The sequence below is a fragment of the Poecilia formosa genome, unplaced genomic scaffold, assembly GCF_000485575.1.
Source record: "Poecilia formosa unplaced genomic scaffold, Poecilia_formosa-5.1.2 Scaffold7, whole genome shotgun sequence".
Lineage (NCBI taxonomy): Eukaryota > Metazoa > Chordata > Actinopteri > Cyprinodontiformes > Poeciliidae > Poecilia > Poecilia formosa.
In genome coordinates, this window is record NW_006799946.1 from 3,256,087 (window position 1) to 3,273,142 (window position 17,056).

Here is a 17,056-nt window from a genome sequence, read left to right on the forward strand (position 1 = left end):
AACAAAAAAACAGAATTTAAACTTCAACATATTACAAGAAGCTGAAAAAAAACGTCAAAAGATTTTAATATCACCACAGAATGCGCCAGAAAAGAGTTTTTATCTTAAATATTAACGTAAATAAACTGTACAACACATCGCGCAATGCATCATGGGTATCACTCCGCTTTCATCACAGCTACATAATGCCTAACAAAGTTCTGCTAGCTCATTAATAAAGCAAAATCAGCACGACTTATTCGAAAACCTAGAGGCGGACATGACGATTAAAACAAACTGAGAAAACGTTTATTTTATGATTGAAAACCTTTATAGACGGTTTCTAAAGTTAACGCATGCGCCGTATAGGAACTTAAAAACGAAAGATGATATCCGTGAATCGTGCATCCATGAGAAAAAGTGCGAAAAATAATGCCAAATTCTAGTATATTGCTGCACTATAATTCTAATACTTCTTAGGTTTATTTTATTCCGTCCGATTGACACCTATATTCTAGAACTGATGAAGCATCAGCAGAGAAATATTCACTCAAGATTTAAAAACGAATCTGTGCTATTATTTCAGCTAAATCTAGGACGATCAGGGAGGAAGGGAAAATGAGAATAAATGCATTAAGGAGCAGCTTCATCTATTCTTTTGTCTTTCTTGTACCTCAACTCCCTGCAAGAATCCTTTCTGACAGAATTTCAACTGTCTGTTTCTGATTTTATGCAAGTCTTTTTCGGTTTACTTAGGCTTTTTGAGATTTTCACGTTTCTGCATTTCATATGAAATGTAGATTTTACTAGTTTCATTTTGGAAAAAAAAAAACAAAACAGTGAAAAAGAAACATAATGAACAGATAGTTTAACAAGATGTGTGAGAATAACAAAATGGCTAACCTTTTCCCCCTCTCTACTGTGTAAATCATTTAACAAGTGCAAAATTAAAGACTCCTAACACTGCTCTCTAAAGCAAAGTACACAATGAACAAAAATAAAACTACTTAAACTGAGTGAAACCTTTAACCCTATTTAATATTGGATGAACAGAATGGGCCTCTGAACATTATTTATATGGAGAAAAGACAAACAGACCAAAAACAAAACTTCTTGTGTAGAACATTTTTTATTACTTTGCCGAGTTAAAGTGTCACTATATCATGAGGCCCTGACTGAAATTAAACAGATGCGGTTCATTTTCAGTTTTGTGACAAAAGAAAAAGACAATTAAATACAACATAATGAACATTACATTACACAGATGACAAAGCAAGAACATATCCAGTGCTAGAAAAATGTACAGAATAAGTTTCTGGCAGGACATTTTGAGTAGTAAACATTTTAAATTAGCTGTGTTGGACTGCTGGTTTTATGCTGCATCAATGGCACTCTGAATTCAGTCCAGTTATACTTCAGTGTCCGTTTTCTCAACACTTCACTTGTAGAGCCAGTGTAAAACAGGCTCTCCTGATTTGGATTAACAAGCTGATATTATGGATTATTACTGAGCATCTTGGTCCACAAACCCTAGAAGGATTGATTGGCTTAATGTTAGCATTTGGTCTTCCATTTAAATACAAATATAATCTGAATTCCAATATCAAAAATAAGGCATAGTTCAGTAAAAAAAAAAATGCTTCCCTTGTTCTGATTTTTTACTGTACAAAAAAAAAAAAAAATTCTGTAAATGTTCAGAATTTCACGATGAAGGCTGCAGAGTGAAGACGCGGCAGCTTTTTGCTATTTAAGACATCCCAGAAACATAAAAACGGTTATTTAAAAAGTGTCTTTGTGCAGCTCCGTGCGTTTGCTTTCTTTTAGTTTAAATGGCCTTGACGTCGATGAGACTACCATGCTGGGTCCCCTGCCGCAGGGTCTTGATTCCCTGCAGCTTTCGGCCGTGAAGAGTGAAGCGAGACCAGGTGGCCAGCTGGAGCAGGGCACAGGTGATAGGCACAAACACCAACATGTAGAAACAGCCCAGACGGAGAGGCGGAGTCCCTGAGTCGGATGCAGACACAGAATCCTTCACAGGTGTCCTCTGGAAAATATCATAACCTGGGGGAGGAGAAACCCAGAGTTGAGGAAAACAATCCCTTTGGTGTCAACAAAGTGCAAATCTCAATCTGAGAATGTTCAGAAATTCTGGAAAGATCTTTTAAAATACAAGAAAGAAAGAAAGAAAGAAAAAAAACAAACAAAATGGATGCATTATAGTTAAACTTGTATCCTTGTTTAAGTAAGAAGTATTTAATGAAATTATTTTTAACAAAGCTGACTTGCTAAAGTTCTGAATATTTGTAAGTATATGCTCAATATTACAGAGTTAATGACGTTCATCTTCTTTACTGCATCATTGCTACTTGTATTCAGGATTTGAAGTAGCAATTTACAAGATTACAGATCAATTTGACCTTACTAATTGCTAAAACAACTAAAACTTATATGTACTTGGGTGTTGGAACAGGACATTGATCTCAAACTCAAACAAAACAGGTTTTTAAATTGAATAAAGCAGACTATGACTAAGCTTCCTTGTGGAAAATGTAAGCTTAAAACCCCAATTTATATCAGAAAACAAACCCATCTAGTAAATCCGCAAGAATAAACGGTAAATAAATATCTGGCCAGGATGTATACGCTTTTTGATTTTATCCCCTGCAAATTTGATGACATTTCTCTTTTTAAAGTTGCTGAGTAAACATTCCACCCTGGAAAAAGAATGGTTCAAATGAAAAAATAAAATTTAATCAAATAAAAAGCCCCAAAAATGAATCTAGTTTTCCCAAAAGCTGTATGTAAAATGCTTTCGAGGAAGCGTGCGTACCTGTGTAAACGCAGAGCAGCCAGGTGCCGATGAGTGGGGCGAATGTCTGACCCGGTTTGGTCAACAGGTTGACCATCCCAAAGAGGAGGGCCGAGGCGGCCTGCTGACGTCTGTTCACCACGTAGTCCTCGTCGACCAGATCGGAAATGACCAGCTTCAGCAGCTTGCAGGTGCCCTCTGTGAACACCCGGTTACTGAAACGAAGAGGCGGACGGTTAGTGACCTGGCGGGAATCCTTTAGGTGCGAACAGCACAGGTCAATCTTTCCTGGCGTGTGCAGCTTTCAAAAATGTTCAAACCAAAAACAAGCAGAGCAGAGGAAAAAGCAGAAACTGTCAACGGTCAACTGTCGGCCATACCTAGCTATGAAGATGCACAGCAGATAAATGTGGTCAGCCCCTGCAAGCAGCATAACCACACTAAGTCCCAGTTTGAGCATAAACAGCCAGCGGATAACCTGGTAAACGCCGTAACGCCGGCACAGTGTCAGGAAATACAAGTTGTTGAGGTGGGGGGCAACGTAAGAGATCCCTGTGAGGGAGCAGAAGCAGAGCTGCATCAAAGAAAAAAATACAAACTGTGCAAAGAAACAGAAAAAAATGATCATGTGCTCGGTTTTAACCACAGCTAAGATAGAAGCTCTCTAACAGCACCAACTAAAACAGGCATGCCGAAGTGAGAAATAAAAATGCAACATTTTTTATTAGGTTTTAATATGACAGACCAACACAAAGTGGTTCATAATCAAAAAGAGGGAAAGATTTTCTTCTGAAAAGAGTGNATGCTGAAAATTCAAACAAGGCATGGACTCAATATATTTTGAGGACTTCTTTGTGCTCGATCAACACCAAGTAGTGTATAACTGCATAGTCAAAGTAAAAGCAGACATGATAACTCCTGCCAAAGTTTGACTGTAACTGCAGCCATTTTTGCTTTATAAGGGATATTTACTGTTGTTTTGATTCGCTTTACATGTTCCTACACTTATAGCTTCACCTTTTTGGATGGTTTGTCTTTTTTTCCTCTTTCTTTTTTGGAGCATTCGTTTCTTGCCTCGGTGCTTGATTTAATCTAAAGAATGCCGATTAACAAGGCAAGCCGAGATGGAACATTCACTCTCCGTGCAAAGGAGATACACAGGAAGTTGCCTGCAAATGCAACCTTGAACCAAACTAACTAACAGACACAAAACAGCAGACTGTAAAGTGCTTGGCCACAAAACAGGAAGCCTGCACCAACCTTGGCTCGGCATCAGTGCGACGTCATCTGGCAATCTCAGTTTGTCTTTTTTTTCTCCCCCCTCTGCATTTAATTCATTAAACACTTGGCATATCCTGGGTGTTTTTACCACCCTCCTGAAGCAAAAACAGAGGCAGAAGTAACATTGTAGATGAAAAACAAGATCAACTAATATGAATAGTGTGAAAGTCCTTAAGAAAAAGAAGATACATTCAGAACAGCAAGTACTTTACAAAGAATTCTGACTCATTTTCAAAGATAATTCCTTCTAAAAATCCTTCTCAGTTTGACATATTAGTATCATTTCACACGAGTCCCTCAGCAGTTGTCGCTTCAGTGAAGTGGAATAAAAAACAGAAAAAGGTTTCATTCTGGAATCTGAAGCTTTGAGGATTACTTGCATGTCTAATTGTCTCTACTTGCCTTCGGTTGCGATTTCTTTAAGTTTCCTTGTGATCAGATGAGTCACTGAAGGGGAAACAGCCACTCTGTCCAAACAAACTGAAATGTGGAGATGAAGAGTTGTAGAGCTTGAACCTGCTGCTCACAAGTGCTGTTTCTGCTCGACTGGCTGATTTCCTGTTCTGTGTGCCTTTACCGAAAGAGGCAAACTGTGAAACATCAGAGCTCTGAAAGCCACACGAAATGGGAAGTCTGACTTTACCCACACTTCCCAGTGAATACTTGGCATGTAAATTCTTTTTACGGCAGCGTGCTGACTTGGATTGAGCGGCATGCTGTTGAGTCAGTGTGACATAGCAACATAGTAGCTTTTTTTTTTTTTATAGCAGAGCAGACGCCATAAAATTGTTGTGGTTGTTGAAACAGGAGTGAAAACTTAGTTTGTAATTCAGTAACAAGATAACAATTTTAAGCAATACCCAAAGGAAAACATAACTGAATATACTAGTGAGACTGCTAACTAATGGCACCAAAGATGTAAAATGTAGAAACCATTGAAAACTACATAAACCACATAAAACAATTCATGTCTGTTTATATCACAATTGAACTGTATGTCTACCTGTGTTGACGATCAAATACGCCCTCTGCTGGAGGAGAACAGTCTTTGTTTTGAACTAAAACGATTTACATTCTGTGCTCTTAAAGTGCTTACGCCCTTAGAAGTTTCTTTTGGTTTTGCTTTCTAGTCAAAAGTTTTGGTAAGCATATTTTAATATTAGACATAGATTTATTTGAGTAAATACAAAAAATGTTCACTAGGAACAGCAACAAATATAATTATTGATTATAAAAGGAAAACATGCCAAATAAATCAATATATTAGTTAAATAGAATATGTACAACAACCTCACACAAAAAGCCAAATAATATTTAGTGACTCTCTGTCATAAGGAATTTAAAATTATGACTGTCAATATCCTTAGTTCCCTTATTCCTTAAAACCAGGGTTGGCCCAGTAATAATCTTAAAAGGAAATAAAATATAAGCGACCCAGTTTTCAACCATATATTATCTGCCACTCACAATATGGCCACAGTAATAATTCATCCTTGTAAGTGCAACGAAAACCAATAGTTCTCTTAGAACTAAACTTTACGTCGTCTGCTGAGTTTGAGTAATTAATGATCAGTTTTTCATTTGACAGGAATAGGAGCCCTGCCATAGGCAGGGCATCAAAAAATTAGGTGAAACTCATGTTGTTCCTCTCCACGGAAATCTTTAGTAAAAGGCGAAAGATTTATACGATCTGAAGAGAAACATGAGTGCATGATACTTAGAGGGCTCCTCGAGTCTTTATACTCCAGCATACAATTCACACTGACGGTAGCGATTAACCTAAACAGTCAACAACAAAAAAACAGAATTTAAACTTCAACATATTACAAGAAGCTGAAAAAAAACGTCAAAAGATTTTAATATCACCACAGAATGCGCCAGAAAAGAGTTTTTATCTTAAATATTAACGTAAATAAACTGTACAACACATCGCGCAATGCATCATGGGTATCACTCCGCTTTCATCACAGCTACATAATGCCTAACAAAGTTCTGCTAGCTCATTAATAAAGCAAAATCAGCACGACTTATTCGAAAACCTAGAGGCGGACATGACGATTAAAACAAACTGAGAAAACGTTTATTTTATGATTGAAAACCTTTATAGACGGTTTCTAAAGTTAACGCATGCGCCGTATAGGAACTTAAAAACGAAAGATGATATCCGTGAATCGTGCATCCATGAGAAAAAGTGCGAAAAATAATGCCAAATTCTAGTATATTGCTGCACTATAATTCTAATACTTCTTAGGTTTATTTTATTCCGTCCGATTGACACCTATATTCTAGAACTGATGAAGCATCAGCAGAGAAATATTCACTCAAGATTTAAAAACGAATCTGTGCTATTATTTCAGCTAAATCTAGGACGATCAGGGAGGAAGGGAAAATGAGAATAAATGCATTAAGGAGCAGCTTCATCTATTCTTTTGTCTTTCTTGTACCTCAACTCCCTGCAAGAATCCTTTCTGACAGAATTTCAACTGTCTGTTTCTGATTTTATGCAAGTCTTTTTCGGTTTACTTAGGCTTTTTGAGATTTTCACGTTTCTGCATTTCATATGAAATGTAGATTTTACTAGTTTCATTTTGGAAAAAAAAAAACAAAACAGTGAAAAAGAAACATAATGAACAGATAGTTTAACAAGATGTGTGAGAATAACAAAATGGCTAACCTTTTCCCCCTCTCTACTGTGTAAATCATTTAACAAGTGCAAAATTAAAGACTCCTAACACTGCTCTCTAAAGCAAAGTACACAATGAACAAAAATAAAACTACTTAAACTGAGTGAAACCTTTAACCCTATTTAATATTGGATGAACAGAATGGGCCTCTGAACATTATTTATATGGAGAAAAGACAAACAGACCAAAAACAAAACTTCTTGTGTAGAACATTTTTTATTACTTTGCCGAGTTAAAGTGTCACTATATCATGAGGCCCTGACTGAAATTAAACAGATGCGGTTCATTTTCAGTTTTGTGACAAAAGAAAAAGACAATTAAATACAACATAATGAACATTACATTACACAGATGACAAAGCAAGAACATATCCAGTGCTAGAAAAATGTACAGAATAAGTTTCTGGCAGGACATTTTGAGTAGTAAACATTTTAAATTAGCTGTGTTGGACTGCTGGTTTTATGCTGCATCAATGGCACTCTGAATTCAGTCCAGTTATACTTCAGTGTCCGTTTTCTCAACACTTCACTTGTAGAGCCAGTGTAAAACAGGCTCTCCTGATTTGGATTAACAAGCTGATATTATGGATTATTACTGAGCATCTTGGTCCACAAACCCTAGAAGGATTGATTGGCTTAATGTTAGCATTTGGTCTTCCATTTAAATACAAATATAATCTGAATTCCAATATCAAAAATAAGGCATAGTTCAGTAAAAAAAAAAATGCTTCCCTTGTTCTGATTTTTTACTGTACAAAAAAAAAAAAAAATTCTGTAAATGTTCAGAATTTCACGATGAAGGCTGCAGAGTGAAGACGCGGCAGCTTTTTGCTATTTAAGACATCCCAGAAACATAAAAACGGTTATTTAAAAAGTGTCTTTGTGCAGCTCCGTGCGTTTGCTTTCTTTTAGTTTAAATGGCCTTGACGTCGATGAGACTACCATGCTGGGTCCCCTGCCGCAGGGTCTTGATTCCCTGCAGCTTTCGGCCGTGAAGAGTGAAGCGAGACCAGGTGGCCAGCTGGAGCAGGGCACAGGTGATAGGCACAAACACCAACATGTAGAAACAGCCCAGACGGAGAGGCGGAGTCCCTGAGTCGGATGCAGACACGGAATCCTTCACGGGTGTCCTCTGGAAAATATCATAACCTGGGGGAGGAGAAACCCAGAGTTGAGGAAAACAATCCCTTTGGTGTCAACAAAGTGCAAATCTCAATCTGAGAATGTTCAGAAATTCTGGAAAGATCTTTTAAAATACAAGAAAGAAAGAAAGAAAGAAAAAAAACAAACAAAATGGATGCATTATAGTTAAACTTGTATCCTTGTTTAAGTAAGAAGTATTTAATGAAATTATTTTTGTTACTTTTAACAAAGCTGACTTGCTAAAGTTCTGAATATTTGTAAGTATATGCTCAATATTACAGAGTTAATGACGTTCATCTTCTTTACTGCATCATTGCTACTTGTATTCAGGATTTGAAGTAGCAATTTACAAGATTACAGATCAATTTGACCTTACTAATTGCTAAAACAACTAAAACTTATATGTACTTGGGTGTTGGAACAGGACATTGATCTCAAACTCAAACAAAACAGGTTTTTAAATTGAATAAAGCAGACTATGACTAAGCTTCCTTGTGGAAAATGTAAGCTTAAAACCCCAATTTAAATCAGAAAACCAACCCATCTAGTAAATCCGCAAGAATAAACGGTAAATAAATATCTGGCCAGGATGTATACGCTTTTTGATTTTATCCCCTGCAAATTTGATGACATTTCTCTTTTTAAAGTTGCTGAGTAAACATTCCACCCTGGAAAAAGAATGGTTCAAATGAAAAAATAAAATTTAATCAAATAAAAAGCCCCAAAAATGAATCTAGTTTTCCCAAAAGCTGTATGTACAATGCTTTCGAGGAAGCGTGCGTACCTGTGTAAACGCAGAGCAGCCAAGTGCCGATGAGTGGGGCGAATGTCTGACCCGGTTTGGTCAACAGGTTGACCATCCCAAAGAGGAGGGCCGAGGCGGCCTGCTGACGTCTGTTCACCACGTAGTCCTCGTCGACCAGATCGGAAATGACCAGCTTCAGCAGCTTGCAGGTGCCCTCTGTGAACACCCGGTTACTGAAACGAAGAGGCGGACGGTTAGTGACCTGGCGGGAATCCTTTAGGTGCGAACAGCACAGGTCAATCTTTCCTGGCGTGTGCAGCTTTCAAAAATGTTCAAACCAAAAACAAGCAGAGCAGAGGAAAAAGCAGAAACTGTCAACGGTCAACTGTCGGCCATACCTAGCTATGAAGATGCACAGCAGATAAATGTGGTCAGCCCCTGCAAGCAGCATAACCACACTAAGTCCCAGTTTGAGCATAAACAGCCAGCGGATAACCTGGTAAACGCCGTAACGCCGGCACAGTGTCAGGAAATACAAGTTGTTGAGGTGGGGGGCAACGTAAGAGATCCCTGTGAGGGAGCAGAAGCAGAGCTGCATCAAAGAAAAAAATACAAACTGTGCAAAGAAACAGAAAAAAATGATCATGTGCTCGGTTTTAACCACAGCTGAGGTAGAAGCTCTCTAACAGCACCAACTAAAACAGGCATGCCGAAGTGAGAAATAAAAATGCAACATTTTTTATTAGGTTTTAATATGACAGACCAACACAAAGTGGTTCATAATCAAAAAGAGGGAAAGATTTTCTTCTGAAAAGAGTGCGCTTTAATATTGAGCAGCACCTGAGCAAATACTCTGAACCATCCACTGCTGCAGCTGGAAGTACTTTGAGGTAAGTCTTCCACCAGCTTTGCACATGTAAAGACTGACATTTTTAAGATTTTTTATCTTTTCTTTTTTTTTTTTTTGCAAAATACCTGACCTTAGTCTGATTTAACTCAGATGGATTTAGGTTTGGTCTTTCACTGAAGATTCTAGCACATCACATATAGGCCTGTCACCAGAACAAATTTTACTAGACGATAAATTGTCCCAGAAATTATAGCAATAAATGATGGTATTGTTGTTTTGAGACAAATTCCAAGTAAAATTATGGTAACAATGGCACAATAATGCAAGAACACATACTTAAGGATCGATCGACTTTAAATTCTAATATACATTTAAACACTGGACCTGGAAGACATTTAAATAAAGAAAGAAAACGACACAATCAACAAATAAATAAAATGAATTATGAAGTCTCTGTAAACATAATCAAAAAGGGGGCTGGTTGAAACCAAAGCACCAGACTGAAAGCTTTTATCATTCAGTTTTTGGCAAAGGGAGAGAGAAAAGAGAAAAACAATAAATCAAGCAAATTAAAATTATTGAGTTTCTTTTAATTGATCATGTGATTAATTGACTTATTGTTTATTGTGACAGGCCTACACACATAACATATGCTTTGCAGTGTGTTTAGGGTGGCTGTCCTGCTAGTCTTAAATCTTCAGTCTTAAACAGTTTTCTTCAATAAGTGCCCTTGACTGCATTAATCTCTATTCAGCCATCTTCCCATTAAATGCGACCATTTTTCCCCTCTGCAGTGATTTCACACCTCAACTAATGCAAAGAAAACAAGTTCATATTCATTTAGAAACAATAATGCTAATGCTTTAACTCAGGAAGAGTTCAGAAATCAATATTTGATGGAATAACCATGAAGGTTTTCAATGCTGGGTTCAGTGCACAGTGCAGTGGTTTCAGAGCTGTATAGATGGAAAAAGTTTTTAAAAACAAAATAGAATTTTCCTTCTTCTTCTTCACATTCATGAACCACTTTGCGTTAACACATAAAACCCACCGATGCATTTTATGGTTGTTGCATGTCAAAAAAACATAAAAAAAAATAATAGTTCAGGGGGTCCAATACATTTGCAAGACACTGTAGGAAATAACAAAAGTATCACAAGGTGAGTCTATTAAATTTTGTCATGGCCTTAAGAGAATTCATGTTTACTGCTTTCTGATTTTTTTTTTATGCTCTTGGTGTGGAAGATTTTTCTGTGAAATCCTACCGAGCAGGATTGAACCTGTAGAGGCAGAAATGTTATCAGACAAGAGATGTTCCAGGAAAAGAGGAAAGAAGTTGTTGTTGAAATGGCAGTGAAACACCTGCAAACAAACAAACAAAAAAAATCAGACAAAAAGATCAAATGTATATGATTTGAAAATAAATATAATATTCCATTTGTACTGTACAACTGAAAATATGTCGAAACATTTAACATGATTTTGAACAAAGTCCTTACAATAATTTGGGATTCAATTAAAAAAATAAAAATAAAATCAGAAATTTTCCCTCACGCTGTAGAAGTTCGTTTATTATGCTGATAGATTAAATAGTCAAAGAAAAAAATATTTACACCTTCATACAAAACTCATTTTAAGTATTTACTATTGTTGATATTTTTACCTTTACTATCATCTCACCTGGATAAGATTCATGGACACAAACCACATGAAGTTTCTGTGCTTGGAGAGCTGCTTCAGATACTGGCCAATAGTGATGGGTTTCTCTGTTTGAGTAAATGGAGCGTGACCGACACTCAGCCTGGATCCAGACACATGAACACATATTATTGTAAAGGACAAAACAAAACAAACAAGCAAAAAAAAAAAGATATCGTTCAAAACTTAAAGACACTTTAAATGTCCGTACTCCTTCAGTGTTGACGCCTCATCTAGCTTTGAGCGGATCTCCTTGCTGAAACGCTGCTGCAGCAGCCGAGACACAACGAAAAAGCCCAGGATGGAAAAAGCTGCCAGAGTCACGCAGAACACACGGAAGGAGTAGAAATCCTCCTTGTCCCAGACGGAGTAGGAGAGGAAAACAGAGACGGAGCCCAACGCGCTGAACACCGAGCAGTGGAAGTTGAGGCGCGTGCGGTCGGCGGCCGACACGGCGAGGTCGGCCAGCAGGGCGCTGTGGTGGAGGTCCACCATGGTGAGGAAGCCGTCGTACAGACACAGGCACAGCAGGAACTGCAGGCCTGGCCTGGCCCACGCCACCCAGAAGGCCAGGAAGGACAGGGCGAAGAGAGGGCCATTTGTAGAAAGGGCCTTCAGGCGCTTCAGCACCACCTCTGGCGATGTGATTTGAGAGCCTGACCTGGGTGGAAAACACACGCCGTGTGAGAGAAATCTGCAGAAACAAAGGCTGCGATCTCTTCTCGCTCTCCTTCCTACAAAAAAACACTTAAGATTTGAATAAGTTAAAGTCTAAGTCAGCAACAGCAAACAAAACATATTTATAAAAGCGTGAATAAATACTGAATATCCTGGAGAATGTACACTCTTTGTTTAAACTTTTTTTTTTTTTTCACCACTCACTGAATAAACATAACTGGTTTGCAATATGACAGAAATGTAAACACAGGTGGCAGACTGTTTGACGCGATCAACTGGTTTTCCTGTCAACGTGGCGGACAAGGCCACATGTCCGACAGTCAGACGTTGGCATCGGCTGCGTGGGAAGCGGCGGCATTTTTTGTGTTGACTGGAAAGTCAGGAAAAACAGGAAATATAGGAAGAACACGACTTGTTATATTTGTGATCATTTTACACAAAGTCAAGGATTCCAACGGTTTTGTTGTCAAACTTATAGAATGAAAACTAATGTCTAAGCTCGTCGATCGCCAGCAATGCAGCATAGAGAGCAGAAAAATGCTAATTCTGATTTATTATTTACTTTTGTTCATGTTTAAAATAATTTTATTTTCACTCTTTAGGGTGATGCTCTTATCCTTTCTGCATTTGTCAAGACAACATAAATCTAATTCATTGGTGTTCTTTAAAGTAACTTTATGTTTTTGTGAAGCCATCATTAATGCATTATTTGCTACAAATTATCAATGTTGTTGCGCTTTAGGCATAAAAGAAATCCTTGTTTAAAAAGGGAATTGAGTTATTCTTTTATTTTCCCCTTTAATGTATTTCAAATATTGTATAAAAATGCTTAAGGGAGTAAATGAAAAATCTGCAAACTGTGCCAATTAGTTCATCCGATTAATCATGAGAATAACCGATAAAATAATCTATTAGCAATGCTTAAACTTTGGTTTAGGACGGCATTAAACGAAAAGTCACGAAGATGACGTGCACAATTACGCCAGGCTTCGTTTTCGCTGTGATCTGTTGAGTCACAAAAAAGACCAGCAGGTAAATATTCTGCAGGGGAAGAATGTTTAAAACAAGAGATGCAGAGGCTTACTGAGGAGAGCTGAGGAAGGCGTGGTCACTCAGCCAGCCGAAGAGAGGGTCATTCAGACTGTTCCAGATAAGGAATACAGTCTGTGGAGCAGAATAACAAGAAGATAATTAGACGTAAAGCAAATGGACATCAGATCAAAACGACCTCAGAAAACCTTTTAATCAATTTGTATAATAAACTGAACTTTGCTAGATAAGTCAATAAGAAGAATAAATCTAGTGGAATCCATTCGCTTGACTTTGAATCTTTCTGTATAATTGCATTGAATGAACATTTCTTTTGTAAAGTCCTTTGTGACAACATTTGTTATGTACTGGTGCGACATAAAAAATAAAAAAAAACCTGAATTGAACAATTTCCTGTCAACTTCACTTTGGTTTCTCCATTTACCGTACTCACCTCTCCCACCCAGAAGGAGATTTTATCGATCTTGTAGATGGACACAAACGTCTCCACGTAATAAAGCAGGAACACATTGTGGAGAATGGACGTAAAAAGGGCCAGTGAGCCGTAGAGCACTGCGGTGGAGAAGACACTCTGCCAGAAGCCCCAGACGCTCCTGCCCATGCTTTTCTCTCAGGTCCTTTCTCTGAGGTAAGCTGTGATCGTCATTGCCTGGACGACCCACCTTCACAGAAACATATCCTGACAAAAAAAACAAACAAAAAAAAAACAAGAAAAAAAATCCAGTGTTAAATACATTTAAGTTTATTTTATTTTTTTTACATTGTTGCAGTTCTGTAATTAGCAGGAGAGAAAATGAAATCTCTAAATTGTTTTTTTTTATAATAATGCATTAATTAAACAAACAAAAAACATCTAATCATTTTTGGTTCATATTCATGTGAAGTGAAAAATTTTTTTATTAATGCTTTCCTACAGGTTTCAAAAGTAGAAAAAAAGTGATATCTATTCATTTCCTTTTTTAATCTCATACTATTACATACAACCCCTCCAAAAAAAAAAAAAAAAACAAAAAAAAAAACCCCTCAGAGCAGCTACATCTAAACTAATAAAATTAATAATACGACTGGCTCCGTCTTCAGACTACAGGAATGCTGTTGGCAAAGCAACGGGACTGCAAGTGCTCATTAAGGTTTGTTTAGCTGTGAACAACTTTTTCTTTCTCTCTGGGCAGATCCACGGCCCGCTGTGTTTCGCTTGAGTTCGTGTTTGAACCACGGGCTCTATAAAAAGCTGCCCCACTTCCCGGTGAAGAAATAAAAGTGAAGTCACACGACTGTTGCCGGACAAGTAATTTTTGCTGCATCGGTTTGCCCTTCGGCCTCATATTTAACGCTGAACTATGAACGTTCAACACAATTAAACAGTAACAGCTACTGGGAAAAGTTGAGGGCTGCATCTCAACTTTTGTCACTGCTTTCCTTCACTGAAAGCAAGAGAAACCTTATTCCAAACCATGAATGCAAATCCTGCCCAGCCGCGTTTATTTCTGAGCCTTTTTTCACTTCCCCTTTGCCGACTCAAGGTGCTCTTCTCACTCTTAGGGAAAGAATTCACATAAGTACCGGCAGGTTTATTTCTCACCCCACACTTAGGCACCACAAGCGCAAACCCGTCTGCATCTGAAAACCTCTCGTCAAATCTCGAGCGCAAAACGCCTTCGACGGGTGAAAGCGACCGCGTTTCAACGTGCGATGTGGCGTATTCTTGTCCGGGTAAACAGCAGAGCGGTGTTGAAGCACGGCCCTGAAACGTTAAGATTCGGATCAGCGAGATAACAAGGGGGAACGCAAAAGCTCCGCGTTATCAGATCTCGGCTAGGTCGTATCACGTCTAAAACGTGGCCGCGTCGTGTCAAATCGGTCTGCAGGAAAAAAAAAAACCCACAAAACAAGACAACATCTACAAACATCCCACTGAAGTGCAACAAAGCAGGAGATGCTTTTTAACCTGCGCGCAGGTCTCTTTGTTTCGACGGCAAAGATACACCTGCTGCTCACTCTGAAAGCCAAGAAGCAGGAGCTGATGAGGCCTGATCTTTGAACTCCAGGTTCTCCACATTTTCAAACATCAAACTTTTTTTCGAATTACAACTTACAGCCAATATCTGAACTCAGGCTTTAAATATCTGCCTTTTTTAAAAAAAAATTTTTTTATCCCAGACAGTAAGGAGGGACAGAAGGATTTACCGATGGTTTGATGAATAGATTGGATGGGCAAATTGTTCGATGGGAAAGACGTCATCCCAGAGGGAGGATTGCTATTCAAATACCTCCTTCACATGCGGTTGCTTGTGTTGCCTGATTTTTGTGCTTCCTATGATGTCATCACTCCAAATGAACACAAAGCTAAATTAGCTGGGGTCGTTTTTGTGGGATTTTTAAAAATTGTGTATGTTGTCAATCCATATATATATATATATTTGTTTGTTTTACTCAGGGAACATTAAAGAGGAAATCAAATTGCATCTTAAACTGCATTCTTCAACTAAACAAGAAGAATTTAATTTGTAACATTGTGAAAAAAATAAAATCGAGAAGTAATGTTGCACTTTCTAAATCTTTCCAAACTCTCTCTTGTTTTTTTGGGTTTTTTGCTTTTAGAAAGCTCTGAAGTTTGATAAATACTAATCGTAAAAATAATATCGAGCTGTATGTAACTGCCTAAATAGTATTCCAGTCTGAATCTTGATTTTTCAAACCATGAAAAAAAAAAAAAAAGAGCAATTATGAAATTGACTTCCAATTTTCAGAGATTTGGCTCAGAGCCACTTTACTGCTTGTCTGGCATCCGAACTAAATTACACCAGCTCCATTAAAAAATCTGTAACTCTTGGACTGCTCAGTACAGATTGGGCTATCTGGCTGTAACCGCAGATCTTTAATGGAACAGAAATATCCTTTATCGCCCCACTGTGGGAAACAGAAGGAATGCAAATTGAAGCATGAATATTCAAACCTAGATAAAAATTAAAAAAAATAATAAAATCGACAAACAGAACCATAAAAATGAGACTGTCAGTAAATGGAAATTTTGAAAATTTTAAATACACATGTATTAAACACATGTAGTGTTGTCAGTACTTTAAAGTTGGTTATAAAAAGTGACACTTTCTGATTTATAATTTTCTTATTTTTGTGCCATATAGATTATGTTATAGTTAACGCTATATCTGTGCTTTATTAACACACTTGATTTTCTTTGTGACATTACGACAATTGTCTTTGCTGGCAAAGACAATTGTCCTGTAAAACAAAGTATTACAGGTGGTCTACAATAACGCTTACAATGAAAGAGGAAACCAGATTCATTTGTAACACTTTTGTTCTCGAAAAGCTACAGATTCCCACAGTAACAACCTGCCTGGCTCACTAACTCCACTGTTGTTCTCATACTAAACTGATTAATACTGAAACCACCACATCACTTCAAAAGTTAATAACAGCTGACTCGTTCCGTAAGGCTATCGATAATCAGTTTGTTTGCCGTTCTGCTAATCTATAGCACTAGCTAGTTGTATTAGTAGCTGCTAGCATTAGCTACCTAGTTAACCTCACCCGGGCAGCTTATCTGTAAGTAAACACAACCACCGCCTCCAACAGTGCTAAGAAATAAGAAAATACGTGTTGCGTACCGACTAAAGAAGCTGTCAGGTATCCAGACCGAACACACCGAGATCGTATCGACACCGGGGGAAGCAGCTGCTTCTTCTCAGAACCAGACAGTCCACGTCATGACCATTCACTGTTATCGGTGGGTTACTCACGCCAGTGACGACTGTACTGGATTACTGAAGGGGTTTCCCAACGAACAGATGGGATCCGCAGCGCCCCCAGCTGGCAAGCACTAATTATGACAATACATTTAAAAAAAACAAAACAAACTGTATTATATGTAATGCGTCAAAGATTCTCAAGATGGTGCTGTTTCACAAGCCTTGTCTCTATTTGCAGGAACAACTCAATAAAAAAAACAACCCAACCATAACCCCTCTCTCCCCCCCGAAAAACAATAAAGTACTGTATTCGGTATTTAACTTCAAAACACATGTATTGATTACAAGCAGAGTAAAATATTTCAAGTTGTTTTATTTTTCTGATAAATTTGATGATTGCCACTTACACTTAATAATAATAATAATC

General features: G+C 37.8%; 2 protein-coding genes across 2 annotated transcripts; both read right to left on the bottom strand.

Annotated features, from left to right (window-relative positions):
• Positions 1-1,089: 1,089 nt before the first annotated feature.
• LOC107838634 (transmembrane protein 180-like) lies at positions 1,090-3,583 on the bottom strand. Its single transcript, XM_016681645.1, has 3 exons — positions 3,169-3,583; positions 2,810-3,003; positions 1,090-2,040 (listed from the first exon to the last, which is right to left on the bottom strand). The coding sequence occupies exons 1-3, from the start codon at positions 3,414-3,416 to the stop codon at positions 1,805-1,807; spliced, it is 678 nt and encodes a 225-aa protein (XP_016537131.1). The 5' UTR covers positions 3,417-3,583; the 3' UTR covers positions 1,090-1,804.
• Positions 3,584-6,950: 3,367 nt separating this feature from the next.
• On the bottom strand, positions 6,951-16,742 carry LOC103153078 (transmembrane protein 180-like). Its single transcript, XM_016681634.1, has 9 exons — positions 16,549-16,742; positions 13,350-13,595; positions 12,951-13,030; positions 11,400-11,849; positions 11,171-11,291; positions 10,756-10,852; positions 9,039-9,210; positions 8,680-8,873; positions 6,951-7,901 (listed from the first exon to the last, which is right to left on the bottom strand). Exons 2-9 carry the CDS (start codon positions 13,515-13,517, stop codon positions 7,666-7,668), a joined length of 1,518 nt encoding a protein of 505 aa, XP_016537120.1. The 5' UTR covers positions 13,518-13,595; positions 16,549-16,742; the 3' UTR covers positions 6,951-7,665.
• Between the last annotated feature and the right edge of the window lie 314 nt (positions 16,743-17,056).

Excerpts from the sequence above, each read along its gene's own strand:
- LOC103153078 (XM_016681634.1), bottom strand. The coding sequence starts at position 13,517 with ATGGGCAGGAGCGTCTGGGGCTTCTGGCAGAGTGTCTTCTCCACCGCA. Across the intron at positions 13,031-13,349 it reads TCTCCTTCTGGGTGGGAGAG|ACTGTATTCCTTATCTGGAA; the intron begins GTGAGTACGGTA and ends TCTGCTCCACAG. Across the intron at positions 11,292-11,399 it reads GAGGCGTCAACACTGAAGGA|GCTGAGTGTCGGTCACGCTC; the intron begins GTACGGACATTT and ends GTCTGGATCCAG.
- LOC107838634 (XM_016681645.1), bottom strand. The coding sequence starts at position 3,416 with ATGATCATTTTTTTCTGTTTCTTTGCACAGTTTGTATTTTTTTCTTTG. Across the intron at positions 3,004-3,168 it reads CTGTGCATCTTCATAGCTAG|TAACCGGGTGTTCACAGAGG; the intron begins GTATGGCCGACA and ends TCTTCGTTTCAG. Across the intron at positions 2,041-2,809 it reads GCTGCTCTGCGTTTACACAG|GTTATGATATTTTCCAGAGG; the intron begins GTACGCACGCTT and ends CTCCTCCCCCAG.